This window comes from Cnephaeus nilssonii (assembly GCF_951640355.1).
Source record: "Cnephaeus nilssonii genome assembly, chromosome: 11".
In the NCBI taxonomy this organism is placed as follows: Eukaryota; Metazoa; Chordata; class Mammalia; order Chiroptera; family Vespertilionidae; genus Cnephaeus; species Cnephaeus nilssonii.
The window spans coordinates 83,418,447-83,434,273 of NC_137082.1; the positions used below are offsets into that span (position 1 = coordinate 83,418,447).

The following is a 15,827-nucleotide window of genomic DNA, read 5'->3' on the forward strand; positions in this document are numbered from 1 at the left end:
AGCCAGCTGTCCTTCCACAGGTAAATGGTTAAACTCACTGGTACACCACACGATGGAATACTAGCCGGCAGTGAAAAGGAATGAACTGTTGATGCACACAGCCACATGGATGAACCTCCAGGAATTATGCTGAGTGGACAAAGTCAATCCCAATGGACTTTTGATTCCATTTATGTAACACTAGAGGCCCAGTGCACGAATCCGTGCATGGGTGGGGTCCCTTGGCCTGGCTAGTGATCAGGGCCGGCCGGCCAGGGGGAGGGACTGCAGGAGATTGGCCAGACATGGGAGGTTGGTTGTGGGAGCACACTGACCACCAGAGGGCAGCTCCTGTATTGATCGTCTGTCCCCTGGTAGCCAGTGCATGTGATAGCTACCAGCCGGTTGTCTGGTTGTCTGGTCATAATGGTCGCTTAGGCTTTTTTATGTATAGATTAGAGGCCTGATGCACGAAGATTTGTGCAAGAATGGGCCTACCTTCCCTTGGCTGCTGGCACTGCCTTTGCTCCGGCCCGGAGCCACCTTTCCGCCTTCCCACACTGCCCAGAGGCCCGGAGCTGCTGGGGTGGTGCAGAATGCCTGCGGCTGCTCAGTGCCTGCGTATGCAAAGTAACCCACCATCTTTGTTGGGTTAATTTGCATACTCACTCCTGATTGGCTGGTGGGTGAAGGTATGGTCAATTTGCATCTTTCTCTTTTATTAGTGTAGATTCCGGAGATGACAACATTGTAGAAATGGAGACTAGATGAGTTGTTCCCGGGGGCTAAGGAGGGGTGGTGGGAGGGAAGCGGGTGTGACTGTTAAAGGGGGAGATGAAGGATCTTTGTGGTGATGGAAATGTGTTGTACCTTGACTGTATCAATGTCAAAAATCCTGTACTGTAGTTTTGCAAGACGTTTCCACGGAAAGAAAACAGGGTAAAGGATACAAAAGATCTCTCTGCAATACTTCCTACAACTGTGTGGGACTCTATAACTATATTTTTATTATTCCTCACAATAAAAAGTTTAGAAAAATAGATGCATGTTCATTTCGAAAACCACTTTTAACATTTTGGCGTGTATCCTTCCAGATTTTTCTATGCATATAAATACTTGCCTTTAAAATAACAGCCTTGTGGTGCACAACATTACAACACGTGCTTTCTTCCATCAACAAGAGGGAGCTCCTTCACCACGTTCTTAATTGCTCCATATTGTTTTTTTTGCTGCTACAAGCATGGCTGTTAGGAGCATCCTTGTACCTGCATCCTATGCACGTCTTGGATTGTTTCCTTTGTAAATTGCCGCAAGTGGAATTGCCGTGCAAGGCCCAGTGGTTTGCATGTCATAGAAGCTTTTGTAACCAACTGTCCAATTTCCATCCAGAGCCTTTGTATATCGGTGAGCCTGTCTTCGCATACAGATGTCTGCTTCTAATACAGCAGTCCCCCTTATCCACGGGCTCACTTGCCACAGTTTCAGTTACCCAGGGTCAACCTTGGTCTGAAAATATAAATGGAAAATTCCAGAAATAAACAATTCATACGTTTTAAATTGCACACCATTCTGAGTAGCGTGATGAAATCTCGCACCATCCCACCACTCCCTCCCGCCCTGGACATGAATCACCCCTTTGTTCCGTGTCTCCACGCTGTTCCGTGCCCCCCACCACCACTTAGTCACTTAGTAGCCACCTTGGTTATCAGATCGACTGGCATGGTATCACCATTCTTGTGTTCTAGCGATCCTTATTTTACTTAATGCCCCAAAGTGCGAGCGCAGTGCCGCTGGCCATTTGGATATGCCACAGAGAAGCCGGGAAGTGCTTCCTTTAAGTGAAAATGTTGCATGTAATGGGGGGAAAGCCACATAGTGTATAGAGGGTTCAGGCAGCCCCTGGGGGTCTTGGCATATCTCCCCTGCGGATAAGGGGGGAACTACCGTAAACAGTGTATTATAACTTATCGTTTGTGTGGAAACAAAAGGAACACCATACACCTGTCTCTTCCTTAACAACTAATTTTCCCTGAAAACCCTGCCACTTAGAGAAAGCTGTTTAAAAAAATGTTACCAAATATATATATATTTTAATTCATTTTAATGGGAAAACGGTGTTCAACCCCAGCCCAAGGTATCCCTAAATTTTCACAGATACAAAATTATCAGGTGAACATTCAAGTTGAGTTTATATCAGTGATAACAATTTGAAAGAGAATAAATGTAATCCGTTCATAAAATGCAATGCGAGGTAGGTCACAGAGGACGGTGTGGGCCTCGTGTTTTAGAAGTTAAAGTCCTTCTGACTTTACAGCTTTTGAGAGGCTCATGGTTATCTTGTTCTCCAACTGCACCTACATAAAGCCATGGCACAGATTGAGATGGAACACAGGCCTTCCGGGGACCGAAGATCCCTGTGCACAAGACGGAAAGGTCACCAAAATGCGCCCCCCAACTCGCTTGCCTTCCATCCACAAATCAAAATACTTGGCTTGCCCCGTGGCACACACCTCACATTTGTCCCATATGGTACGCTCTGCTTAGCAAGTGTTGTGTCAAGTAAATGGGTGAGCCTGTCTTCACATAAAATCACTGTGCTAAATATCACTTCTACATTCGTCAGCTTGGGTTGCCATAACAATATACCAGTCTGGGTGGCTAAACAACAGGAATTTATTTCCCCACAGGTCTGGGGGCTGGAGGTCCAAGATCAAGGTGTCGGCAGGTTTGATTTCCTCTGAGGCCTCTCTCCTTGGCTCTCAGATGGCCACCTTCTCGCTGTGTCCTCATATGGCCCTTCTGTGCATGAGCACGTCTGTCTTAATCTCTTAGGAAGACAACAGCCATGCCCTGGCCGGATAGCTCAGTTGGCTAGAGCAGCATTCCTACCAGGTTGTGGGTTCGATCCCCGGTTAGAGTACGAACAGGAATCAACCCATGAATGCATAAATAAGTGGAACAGCACAGCGACCACCAGCCGGGCAGTGCCAGACACAACAGGGACCATCAGAAGTCCTTCCAGAGGGGCTCAGCGCCCCACCTCTCTCTCTCTCTCTCAAATCAATAAGTAAACATTCTGAAAATAAAGACAATAGTCACCTTGGATCTGGCTCCATCCTAACAGCCTCCTTTTAACTGAATCACCTTTCGGAAGGCCCTGTCTTCACACAGTCACTTTCTGAGGTTCTGGGGGTTGGGACTTCGACACATGAATTGAGGTGGGAGGAGCACAGTTCAGCTTACAACAACTGTTTATAGCATATTTTGTTATTGGGCTTGGGGGTCAAAATGTCAGTGTATCCAAAAAAAAAAAAAAAAGTTGTTTAACAAATGTTACAGCTTTTCAAGAGTCATGATGGTAAGCAGCCACGACCAGGAGCCCTGCCCGCGTGGCTCAGTTGGTTGAGCAGCACCGTCCTGTGCACTGAAAGGTTGCCAGTTCCACTCCCCGTCGGGGCACATACCTGGGTGGTGGGTCTGAGCCCCTGTAACCGATCAACGCTTCTCTCTCACATTGATGTTTCTCTCTTTCTCCCTTCCTCTCTCTAAGCATGTCCTTGGTTGAGGATTGATTTTTTTTTTTTAAGTCATTAACAGGATGGTTGTTATCAGATGCAGGTCTGTGTATATGTTTTTGCCAGGACAGGTATCGAATATGTTTGGAAGATTCACAAAATGATAGCAGTCGCTTCAGGAGGACACGGAGTGGCTGCACACAGAGCTAGGAGGGCTCGCTGCACAGCTATGGCGTCGTTTTCATTGTATTCCCCGCACATGTGCGAATGCGTATGCTACCAGGGGAATAAAATACTTTATTTTAGCCAAGGATTGACTTAACTCCTCTATAATCTCAGGGACCTGTCACCTCATTCCCCGCGGTATCCCCAGGCCCGGCACACCGGAGGCGCCCGGGGGGGTGTTGGCAGCATGACCAGAGGAGCAGCTCGGTCAATTCCTCTCTCAGTGTTTAGGCGCAGGGACCCGCGCAGCCCGCCCAGTGACCCTCTCTGTCTTTCCCTGTGGTTCGCAGACGGCAGCAGAGGCCTCCGGGAGGGAGCAAGCCCCCACAGCACGGCGACCACCAGCCGGGCAGTGCCAAACACAGCAGGGACCATCAGAAGTCCTACCCGGGGGGCTCGGCGCCCCACCCCTCAGGGAGGCCCACCCATCACGGCTACAGCCAGAACCGGCGCTGGCACCACGGCAACATGAAGCACCCGCCCGGCGACAAGGGAGAGGCCGGCACCCACCGCAGTGCTAAAGACACCGTGACCGTGGACAGCCCCAAGCTTGAGGACGCCCTGGGGGACACCGGGCACGGTGGCCTCGAGCCCCCCCACAGCCCCAATGGCCCGGCCCCAGCGGCTTCTGAGAGGCTGCCCCCGCAGCAGCCGGGAGCCCCGGAGGCCGAGGCAAAGCGTCAAGACAGTGTTACCCCCGAGCGCGTCGGGGAGCGGCCCAGAGTCACCCTGCTCCCGTCTTCCAAAGACAGGCTGCGGCGGAGGCTGAAGGAAAAGGGACCGGTAATTGCATTTTCATTGTTCTCTTCCACCAGGGAGCACGCGTGAGGTAGGCACGTTGGCGGGTGGGCGCGGGTTGGAGGGCCCGGGGCGCCCTGTGGAGAGAAGTGGGAGCCGCCACTGCCTTAGGGACCCCTGGCTCCTCCATGAGCCCCTCCAGCACATTCTGGCTCCTCAGCTTCTGGACCCTCGAGTGGGCTCGTGGTACCAGCCCCCAGCCGAAGAGGGGAGGGGAGAGGAGGGGAAGGAGGAAGAGGCCATGCCTGGGGGCGATGGGAGGTGCGGAGAGTGACACCACTTCCCAAGCAGAGAGCAGGTTCCGGAACTTCCGTCCGTGCCCCAGCCCAGAGCTCCCCTTGTTGAGAACAGAGCCCAGTGCAGACCTTCCTTCGTGCCCTGGACCCTGCCCCTCTCCTGCCCTCACACCCCAGCAGTTCAGTCCCTCACACTCTCGGCCACCAGCCTGTTGTGCTTGAGTAAGTGCTTTTGCGACGGTCAGGGGCCATGTTACCTCCTCCCGCCTGCCTCTGGGGCCGTGGCATTGAACCTTCCGGAGGGTGTGGGCTTTCTCTCTGAGATTCCCCTATTGGAAGGGCCCATCGTTTTGGTGACACATTGGAGGATTCTTTGGTGTGTAGTGTTTGTGGGTAGAAGGCCAGCCCAGTCTCCATAGGACACAAAGCTGTGGCCCTGGCCGTGGCCACAGGGAACCCTATGTCCAGAGAACACAACCACCGTGGGCTCCGGGAGCCTAGAGCCACTCCGTGGGTGCGTCTGACCAGCATAGCAAGCATTTTGGATGCCACCTTCCTTCCCGACCTAGTCTTCCTGCCCTCATTTTCTGTTTGGCCCAGTTTTTTTATTTGTTATCTTATTTCATCTTCTATAAGCCCTATTAAACCATTTCTGGATTGAGACCTTGGATGGACACGTAGACAAAACAGAACCCATACGTGTGAGAATCCTGGATGAGAGGTAGAACTCACTAGAAGGGATGTCACAGGGGCCAAGGACAAGGGCAGCAGAGAGCGTGGGGCTGAGGGTCCTTGGTGGAGGTCAGCATTCCTGGGGGGAACCAGACCCGGGTTCTAGAAGGTGGGGCTGGGTCCTTTCTGGGGGCGGCACACTTCCCATACGGCCACTCCCCCAATACACACACACACACACACACACACACACACACACACACACACAGGACCTCGGCTCCACTCAGGCCGCCTCGGTTTGTCTGCCTGCCCCCAGGACGAGGTGGCCGTGGAGCCCCCCACCCCACAGCAGAACAAGATGGACAAGCTGATTGAGATCCTGAACAGCATGCGCAACAACAGCAGCGACGTGGACGCCAAGCTCAGCACCTTCATGGAGGAGGCCCAGAACTCGACCAACTCCGAGGAGATGCTGGGCGAGATCGTGCGGACCATCTACCACAAGGCCGTGTCCGACCGCAGCTTCGCCTTCACGGCCGCCAAGCTCTGCGACAAGATGGCGCTCTTCATGGTGGAGGGGACCAAGTTCCGCAGCCTGCTGCTCAACATGCTCCAGGTAACAGACACGGGCAGCTGCGGCTCCGGCCGCCGCGCCCCCCCCACCCCTGCCCCTGGGGTTATTACTAGAGAGAAGGCTGCAGATTCTGACCACGGTTGAACTTTTCCCAAGTTCCACCCTGGCCCGATTAATTATAGAAAATAAGAAGGCACTCCAGGGGCAAGGGCTGAGTGGCCGGATTTACGTGTGTTTGTGTGAGGGCTCCATGGTTACGGTGGCCCAATATACTTTTATAGGTGCGTCATGTTTAACCGGCCTCGGCCTCTTTCTATTTCCATGATAAGCGGGCTGGCTCGCGGTCTTCGCCAGCCTGTGCTTTGACCTCTCACGTCTGAGTAGACACGACCTTGCGGTGGCCTTCTCTCTCCTCTTGCTCCCCCTCTCCAGGACCAGTCCCCCAGCCCCCACCCCTGGAGGTGGTGCCGTTGGTTGTAGCTGGTGCTTAGATGGGTCTGGGCCGAAGGCACAAGGGCCTTGAGCGGGGAAGGTCTGGCCTGTCTGCTGATGCTCTGAGCTTCCTGAAACCCTCCTGGGGCAGAGGGGAGCGCGGTGATGTAATAGTCTTGTTCCTTGGTGCTTTCCCATTAAAACCCTCCGCCCCCGGGAGCTTCATCCAGCTCCTCAGTCTTTCCTCCACGGTGGCAGAGCTCCGCAATGGTTTCCCTGGGGTGAGTGTGTAGTAGGCGTGAGCGTGGGCCCTTAGACTGAGCCCAGCACAGTTTCATCTCGAGTGCGGAGCTGGGGGGCTGGTGCCAGCTCGGCTACCAGGGGTGGTAGCAGGCGAACTGGTGGCATCAGGGACAGGTAGCAGGTAGCAGGGCAGGGTGGCCACGCCAGGCCGGGGACTATCCTTGACCAGAGAAAAGCCATCTCTACTTTTCCTCTGAACATTAGACTAGTCGAGATAGGCATTGCGTTTCCAGTGCAGGTAAAGGGGAACAGTAGCTTGCAAGTTCTGCGCGTTAGGGCTGGAAGAGTCTACCTGCCGGTCTCTCTTAACCAGGTGACCGTCCAGTGGGTCATCCAAACCACAGTGCAGGAGCCAGAGGGTCCCTGCTCATCATTCCCCCTAGACACCAGGTGTGAACCAGGACAGATGGCCACCTGGTCTGGGCCACCTGGTCCGCGGACTGCTGTCTTTCCCCGAAGAACAGGGAGGCAGGAGCGCTCTCCACGCACAGCCCAGAGGGCTCGTCCCGCTGTCCTCTCCTCTTCCCGAGGAGCCCGCTCACTGCAACCTGAGCCCTCGCCGGCTGGCCTGGGCTGCGTCTCCAGCTCCGGGCCCTGATCGGGTTCCCATTCCTGGATCGCCCACGCTCCCCTGGTGACGAATTCCCGCATTACCTGAGGGATTTGCACGTTGGACGTGTTCCTTGCGGGCCGGAATGTCCCAGGAGCGCGTGGGGGGTGGCCACGGGGAGTCCAGGATGGGATCGGCCTGTGGCCTGTGGCCTTGGCTTTCGTCCTCTCCTGAGAAGGGCCAGGATAGGGCAAGATTTCTGGGCAGTGGCTGCCAGATCCCGGTAACCTCGCCAGAGCCAGTGACAGACAGACATACAGGGCATGGGATGATGCACCGGCCGGGAAGGGCAGCCTGACCCCGGGACCACCCAAGACCCTGCCCAGGCCAGGCATTTCTCCCAATGACCCCTGGGTAGAGCGGCCTCGCCCACAGTGTCCCGCATGGTGTCGATCCTGCAAAGGCTCACCCACAAAAGGGGGCCCCGTGGCCCGACACTGGCCTCTCCGTTAGTCCACAAGCGGACTGGCCCGCGACAGAGGAGGGGAACCTGTTAGGCTGCATTGAACTCAGCAGAGTCCCCCCCACCGCCCCCCGCTAATGACTTCTCGCGGAACTGCTGTGCTGAGAGACACCATCTGGCAAACACCAGGACTGAGAGAGAGAGGACTACACTGAAAGCTGAGAAACGGGGCTTCTCGACCGGGTTCACACCGTCGGCCAGAGCTTGGCTCTGCGCTCTCGCTGGGCCAGTGCTCAGCTGCTTAGCACTCGGCAGCGGCCTGAGGATTCTGTGCTGCGAGAGGTGACCCGGGCTGGGGAGGGCGCGAGGGGCCACGTGGCCTCTTCCTTCCTCACTCTCCCACGACCGGGCCCTGGCATGAAGCCGTCCTGGGTCCCCCTGGTCCTCGGAAACCGGCTCACCCCATGTTGTGGCTCAGGGCGTGCCAAGCCTCCTGAGGCCGCCTTGTCTCTGGGCAGAGGAGAGTGTCCTTCCCACGCCGTTTGCCTGCGTGGAGCATTTGTGGGTCCGGTATTTAGAAATGTGAACGTCCTCGCCTTCCCCCTCTTCACCACCCCCAACCCCAGCTTTCATGTAAGCTGAGGAGGGGGCCCCTCGAAGGGCATAACCAGCGGCATGAGCCGGGCACTTGGGCCTCCTGAGTCACCGTTCAGGGCCCTTTGGGCTCCCGTGGAAGGCAGGCTGGATGTGCAGCTCCTTACAGACCCCCCCACCTCCGTTCACCGGGCCCCGAGGAGGCCACCACCCATGTCTTGATGGGCCTCCATGGGCCCTGCCGCTCCTCTCCGCAGCTCAGGAAGTGGCCGGTGAGTGTAGGCTTCCGGGCGGCATAACTCCTGGCCACACACCACCCCAGACTCACAAAGTCCAAGAACAGAGAGCGTGGCTCATCGAGCCCCATTCCCCTCCTCAACACCCACAGGGATGTCTTTTTTCACCAGCTTCCGTTTTCTGGTGAATCTGGTTTATATCCCTTTGCTGCAGCCCTGAGCCCAGCCCCAAGCCCTTCCCTCTCCTTCCTCCCTCTGAGGTTCACTCTCAGCTGCTTCCACACCAGGCCACGGCCACTGGGTCCCCTGCCAGCCCCCGGTTCAGTTTGGTGGCCTCTGAAACGCCCCTCCTGGGGCCAGGTTTGGCTGCTGCTGCCATGTCCAAGTCCTGAGACCCGGCTTAGAGCTTGGCGCTGGCTGCGAAGGGCCCGGGGTGTGAAGTGCCCGCGGAGCACAGCTCCCAGCAGCTGGCTCTGCATGTCGCCCTCCTTGGCCAACCGCGTCTGCCGCCTGGGCTTCAGCAGTGGGAGCTGGCAGCACGGGAGGTGGGGGCAGGCTCTGAGAGAGGGGACACTTGGCAGACGCGTGAGGGCTGCCTGCCAGGCGGGGGTGCAGCCCCTGTGGAGAGGGAAATGGGGCGGGCGGGGGGGGCACAGGACCTTTAACCCTTCCCAGCCAGACGTAGCTTTGTCGTCTGAAGGAAGCCAGAGGCACTGCCCCCAGGAGCTATGGTGATGCCAGAGACCCACCCTGGGGCCTCCGTGGACCCCGTCACCAATCCCACCGCACAAAATACGCTCCTCAGTTGTCACATCTACACTGAATCTTTCTGCCTGCGATGTGGTTCTTCTCTTGGTGGTGTTCTTATAAGTAAAGTTCTACCTAATAGACAGACATTTCTTAAGTGTCCGTTATGTGCCAATCAAGCGTGTACATTAGATCAGTTTCTCAACTTGAATGTGCGTATGAATCACATGGGATTTTACTGAGATGCAGGTTCTGATCCAGTGGGTCTGGTGGACCTTAGAGTCTCGTTTCTAACACACTCCCCGATGACGCCGGCGCTGCTGGCCGGTGACGGGGCATTGGACGGCCGTAGGTGATGGCTCAGTTTTGCAGATGGGCCAACCGAGGCACGGGCTTCTATCGGTGCGATTGTGGGAAGTGGGGATCCAGCCTGGGAATACCGGGTTTTCCTTAGGCCCGTGCTTCAGCCAAGCTGTCCATTAGACTGGCGTGGGAAGGAGCTTTCAAAACATGCGGGCAGGGCCCCTACCCCAGCCCCCTGAAGTAGACTGTCCGGGGATGGGGCCTGGGCATCCTTTTTGTTGTTCCCATTGATTTGTAGAGAGAGAGTGGAAAAGAGGGAGGGAGCGGGGGGAGAGAGAGAGAGAAACATCGATGTTAGAGAGATACATCAATTGGTTGCCTCCTGCACGCGTCCCACGTAGGCCAGGGATCAAACCTGCAACCCAGGCACGTGCCGCTGACTGGGAATTAATTGAACCCAAGACCCTTTGGTACGCGGGCTGACGCTCTAACTACTAAGCAGCACTGGCCAGGACATGGGCATCCTTTTTTAAAGAACTCCCCAGGTGAATCTGTGGTGCAACAGGTTGAGCACCACTATTTGGAAGATACTCCAGAGATGCCCTGACTGTGCCACCATTGTCACTTAGGAGCCAGCCGGTCCTGCCTGTCTCCCCATAAGTGAGTCAATACATAGGTGCCAGGTGCTGGACTCTGCACTGAGCGAGGTGGGTGAGCTGGGAGGAGAACGCCGAAGAAGGGAGACATCAGCAGCTGAAACATCCCTTCACTCGGCCCGTCCTCGGTTTACCCTCCGTGCAGTGAGGAAGCTGGTCTGGGCATCCCAGGGCCCGTTTTTCACGCTCCTCACCATCGTCCTGAGGTTCCGAGTGAACCAGGCAGAGCCCCACGCTGCCTCTCCTCTCCCACTGACCCCATTTCTCTCTGTCCTCAGCTCCTCTCCCCCGCCCTGCTCCTTTCTCTTGGCCTCAGATATTTGTGAGAGCAGCTATCACATGTGGTCGGAAGAGGACCTCACTCTCCACACACATTCCCAGGCTGTGCCAGGGGCCAGGCCACCCAGGGAAAGCTGGGGAGTGATCCCCCTTCGCTGCCCAGCCCGCCTCTCCCCACCCTTCCCGCCCGGCCCCCGGCTTCTTCCTATTTGTAAAGTCCCACGCCCACGAGAGGACGTGGCTTGGTGATTTCTGACTTCCAGGAGAACGTGGGCTGCCCAGGGCCCCTGGGTTCCAGAAACCACCAAAACCCTGCCCGGCTCCTCACGAGGGAATGGCGCGATAACAGGGCCGGGGCTCCAGTTTCACGGCGAGGGGAAGAATGAGCGTGCCTCTTTTTATGGGGCATTCGGAATGGCAGGAATTAGAGGCCTGAGCCCCCTCCGCCCAGCACTGCCCTGTCACCGCCCCTGGCTGTCCCGTTGGGCTCGGGGAGTGCTCCTTGCCGAGCTATGCTTGGGTGGTACAAGTTCAGGCCCTCCTCTGCTGAAATGCGTGCGCCCTGTTTAGCCAAGAGGTGTCTGCATCCGAGCTATGCAGAGCAAAGTATTATTAGAGCAGGCATCCGTGTGTCTGTAACTGAACCCAGCTCTCCCTAGCAACCGTTGCCAACAACACCTCTAACAGAAGGATGCAATACCTTGTTTTGAAGGGGGGAAAAAAGAAAGAAAAAAAAAAACAAGTCAAAAACACAGCAGGGTTGTTGTGAAAAGACCACGCAAAATCGGAATCTGGAATGTGACCAGACTTCAAAATAAATTGCTCTCTGCTGGCACCTTCCAGAAGACAGCCCCTTAAAAAATTGACTTTGGGGCTTTGGATCGGCAGAAACGCTACTGAACGGTGACAGGGGCTCCGAGGGGCCTCTGGGGGGTCCCTGGGAGTGATTGTAACCGTAAGTGTTCGTGCCGGAAGGGGCGCTCGGGATTTTCTGGTCTGGCTGCCCCTCTCCGTAAACCAGAGGATGAGATCCATCTTCAGGGCTTGAGTGACGCGTCCGTCCCCTCTGTAGCTTGAGCGGAGAGCCTGGGCCGGTCCTCTCACTCTGGCCATAAGGGGGAACCTCCTCCCCTGGTTGTCTCAAGGTCTCCAGAAAAGCAAAACCCTTCCCTCTGCATGACGTGTGGCGTTCTGACCCCGTCGGCTACAGAGGAAAGGAGGAAGGGGCTGGCTGGCCTGGGTGCCCGGAGTCCTAACCAGCTCTCGGTTGTAAACTTAAGGGCGGGAATCCTGGCCGGGTTTCCATGGGTCCCCAGCTCCTGGCAGCACGACGTGTACGTAGTAGGTGCTCAGTAAGTGCCTGTGCTGGGGGGGCGGGGCCCTCCACCCAGTGCTCCCTGGTGTGTGGGGGGCTTCTCCGCTCTCCTGAGTGCTTTCATGAACATGGGCTTCTCTCCCCAGGGAGGAATCCTTCCCCACATTTACATTTCACTGGCTCAGCAAGACTTGCCAGCCCTACCCAGAGTGACAGGGCTGAATGGGGTGGTCAGCCCAGCACCCAAGCTCCAGGCTCCACGCCAGACTACACCCCCCATTCCCTCCCGCCCAATAGCTTCTAAGGGTCAGAAGCTTGAGGAAATCAGGAATCTGCCTCGTGAAGGAAGCTATCAGTGGGGATTTTGAGACCCAGCCATCTAGAATAATTGCACAGTATCCTGTGGTCCCCGAGCCCCTGAGCTTTCTGGGCCACTGGAGGGCCGAGGGGGTCTGAGGAAATACCTTCACGTCTCCGCTTGCTTTATCCAGGTGAACCCCAAGCTGTTATGCCCAAGGTTCCGCTCTCCCCTCACACCCTCTCCCCCTGGCCGGACCTCCTCCCTCCCTTTCCACGCCCACCGCTGAGCCGCCGTGCACTCCAGGCATGCAAACTAATTTTACCGGCGGCCCGGCCGGGCATACCCAGGGATAGCAGCGCGTTGTTCGGCTCATTCCTGAGGCCGAGTGCAGCCCTGGGCGGGGCCCACCCCGAGCTCCTCCGCTGCTGCTGGGAGTCGGGAGGGTAGAGCCAGGGCCAGCGCCAAGCCAGCAGCTTTCCTCGTGGGCAGAGGGAGGAGGGCGACTTGGGGCCCCCTAAAGATCTCTTTACAAAAACAGGCTGCCCCACCTGCTGGCGGGCACCCGAGCACCCTGTGCGTCGTCAGTGCCCGTGCTGAAGGTCGTGTCCTGCGAGGGCCACGCAGGGCTGGCACGCACATCCCCTCCGGGTGGGCACTGGCAGGCTTGCCTCCCCTGTCATGGGAGACTGGTTGTCACAGGCGTTTGGCAGGCACGGCTGCCCCGACGGGGAGCGTGGTGCTTGGCTGGTGCCAAGGCTCTTGGCCCACCTCACCGAACGCCAGAGGGGGGAGCCCGGTGTCTCCTTGCCATGCTTGTTGCCCACACTCGCTTTGGCACGAGTGAATTTTACCTTCTTTCTCCCAATCCTCATTTCTTTCTCCCAATCCTCATTTCTTTCTCTCAACAAACACGTATAGAGCATCTGCTGTACACCACCCGCGTGGCAGGGCCTGTGCACGGTGCTGTCTCTGTGGATCTGCCCGCCCTCCGCCTTCTCCGCTGTGCAGGTGTGGGTACTGTCCCAAGGCTAGGTGTCTTCCTCAGGGCCCCGACGGACTGCCTCCAAGTGAGCATTCCGACCAGTTTTCTCTGACTGTGCGGTTCGGGGCTGGGGCCGTGGAGGCAGGGGGTGGGGGCTCCGGCAAGTGCTAAATCGAAAGCCCCTCTGAAACTTGGGGCTGTTCTGTGGGACAGAATCAGCTCATGGCTTGATCAGGGGGAAAAAGCACTTTGTGTTTTTAATCTGAAAATAAGCCGAAGAAGGAAAATGATCACTGGGCCCCAGTCAGTCGCAGAGGCGCCCGGGACAGCCGCCTGCCAGTCAGCCTTTCCTTTTCCAAAACTGTGTCCCCAGGTGTCCCGGGCCAGTGACTATGTCCTGTCGTCTTGGTGTCCCGTCCCCCCCGACCCCCCGCTGTGGCAGCACCTAGTTGGTGTCCGGCAGGCATCCAATGGCTGGTTCCAGATGCCCAGTTCAGTGGGAGCCAAGGTGGGCAGCAGAGGGGAGGGAACGGCGTTCCGTCCCCTCCCATCTCTGGGCCGGGAGCTTTACCGAGGTCAGGAATGGTTTCACCATCGCCCGGGTCCCTTGCCAGGCTGTGTCCTCTTCCCTGCACACCCTCACCCCCCACCCGGCTTCATTTTTCCTGCTAAATCCCCTGATAGAACCTGGCTGGGCGCTTCCCTGTCTGAAGCTGCCACGCCGAGGCAGGCCTGCAGATAAGTGGGTTATCGGAGAAGGCCAGCTCGGGTGTCCTGGGCCCCAGAGGGTCACCCCTGGCTGGCTGGCAGCTCACCCCCAGCACCTCCTCCTCCCCAGAGCAGGCCAGCAGGAGACAGCAGATCCGTCCGCAGCTCAGCGAGTGGCCAGCCCCCAGCCGCCAGTGGGAATCTGAGCTATGCTAAGCCGCTCCAGATCGCAGCATCGCTGCCCTGCCCAGGCACGGCCAGCCCAGACAGGGCGCCTCTACCTGCCGCGGCCGCCGCTGGAAAGCTGGCACAGCCTGAGCTGATGGAAAAAATCTCCCTGCGGGTTATGTAACTGCTCACCACCCTGTCCCTGGCTTCCCAGGGAGGCTCCCAGCCACCACAGAGGGAGAGCGGTGGACCCTGGCCAGGGAGGGGTCAGCAGCGGGTCACTCTTCCAAAGGGAAGCAAATAGTCTTGAGTGATTGCCGAGGTCCTCCTCTGGGCCCGACACCCTCAAGGCCCCAAGGAGTCTAGGGTGTTCCCTACAAATGCTCGCGGGGCTGGGAGGCCTGCCCAGCCGCGTAGCCTCGCAGAGTGAGAAGGGCTCGTCTGGGAGCTGGACCTAGAGGGAGGTGTTAAGAAGGAGAGTGAAGGGCAGTTTTGTTGTTGGTTTGTTTCATTTGGTTTTGTTGTGTGTTTTTTTAATTTGGTGATTTTTTTAATTGTGGTAGATATATGCAACATCAATGTATAATTTTAAGTGCCTCGTTCAGCGGCACCAAGCACAACCGCCACCCCCATATACCCCCACAACCCTCTCATTGTCCCAAACAGAACTCCTGTAGCCACCAAACAATAATTCCCAGCCCCCCACAACCTCTGCTCCACCTTCTGTCTCCGTGAATTTGCATGCTCCGTGCGGACTGCATATAAGTAGAATCGTACAGTAGTTGTCCTTTTATGCCTGGTTTCTTTCACTTAGCATAATGCCCTCAAGGTTCACCCACGTGTCAGAAGGTCCTTCCTTTTCATGGCTGAGTGACGCTGCATTTTATGGCTGCACCACATTCTGTTTATCCACTCATTCATCGTTGGTAGATATGTGGGTTGTTTCTACCTTTTAGCTGTTGTGAATAGCGCTGCTATGAACATTCAAGTTCAAGTATCTGTTTGAGCCCCTGCTTTCAATACTTTTGGATGCAGAGTTAGAAGGGGAATTGCTGAATCCTATGGAGATGGTTTAACTCTTTAGGAACTGCCAAACTTTTCCGGGGGGGGGAGTGGGGCGGTTGTAATGAACCAAGACCCAAACAAAGGATGCAAGTGAGGAACAGTGGGGATGCTGCCTGACCTGGAGTCAGGGGTGTACGTGGGGAGTCAAGAGACGGTCTATAAGATGCAGCAAGTGGGAACCTGAGAGGCCGAAGGGTTTGGACTTTATGAGTGGGACTGGGAGCCACTGTTGGTTGTTAAGCTATAGCACCCCAAGATTAATTAACAATCATAGCCCAGTATAGACCTGAAGGAAAGCTCTACAAATTATCCACCCAGCCCATTCCTGTTCCAGATAAGAGATGAGAGACCCAGAGAGGTTAACAGAAGCCACGCTTCCGGGAGACACTTAGGAGGAGTTGTAGGATGTTACGCTTGGAAATGCCTCACAGTAGAGGATCGGGGGGTTTAGGTGAACACAGGCGTCTCTTTCGTAAAGGGAGCCTGCCCCTCGGGGCTCTGTGCTGCAGGGGCAGGCCTCGCGGCCCCACCCTCCTCTCAGGAGCCTGCTCTGCCCATTGGTACATGGAACCACGACCCCGAGGCTGGAGTGCGGGCCGGTGCGGGAGATTGTGTCCCTGTCCCTCTGTTCTCCTTCCTCTCGCCAGTGCCACAATGGGCTCCGAACTTCCAGAAGGATAGGTCGGTCAGTAGGTATTTTTGAACTTGGAGTCTACGTTCAGAGAT

At 56.5% G+C, this 15,827-nt stretch overlaps 1 protein-coding gene across 7 annotated transcripts in view; it reads left to right on the forward strand.

Annotated features, from left to right (window-relative positions):
* The window catches only part of CTIF (cap binding complex dependent translation initiation factor), a 237,028-nt gene that overhangs the window by 152,485 nt on the left and 68,716 nt on the right, over window positions 1-15,827 (forward strand). For all 7 annotated transcript variants that reach the window (XM_079784588.1, XM_079784589.1, XM_079784593.1 and 4 more), the window contains 2 exons: window positions 4,010-4,502; window positions 5,742-6,041. In XM_079784588.1, the coding sequence (XP_079640714.1) occupies window positions 4,010-4,502; window positions 5,742-6,041 (793 nt within the window). The remainder of the gene's footprint in view (window positions 1-4,009; window positions 4,503-5,741; window positions 6,042-15,827) is intronic.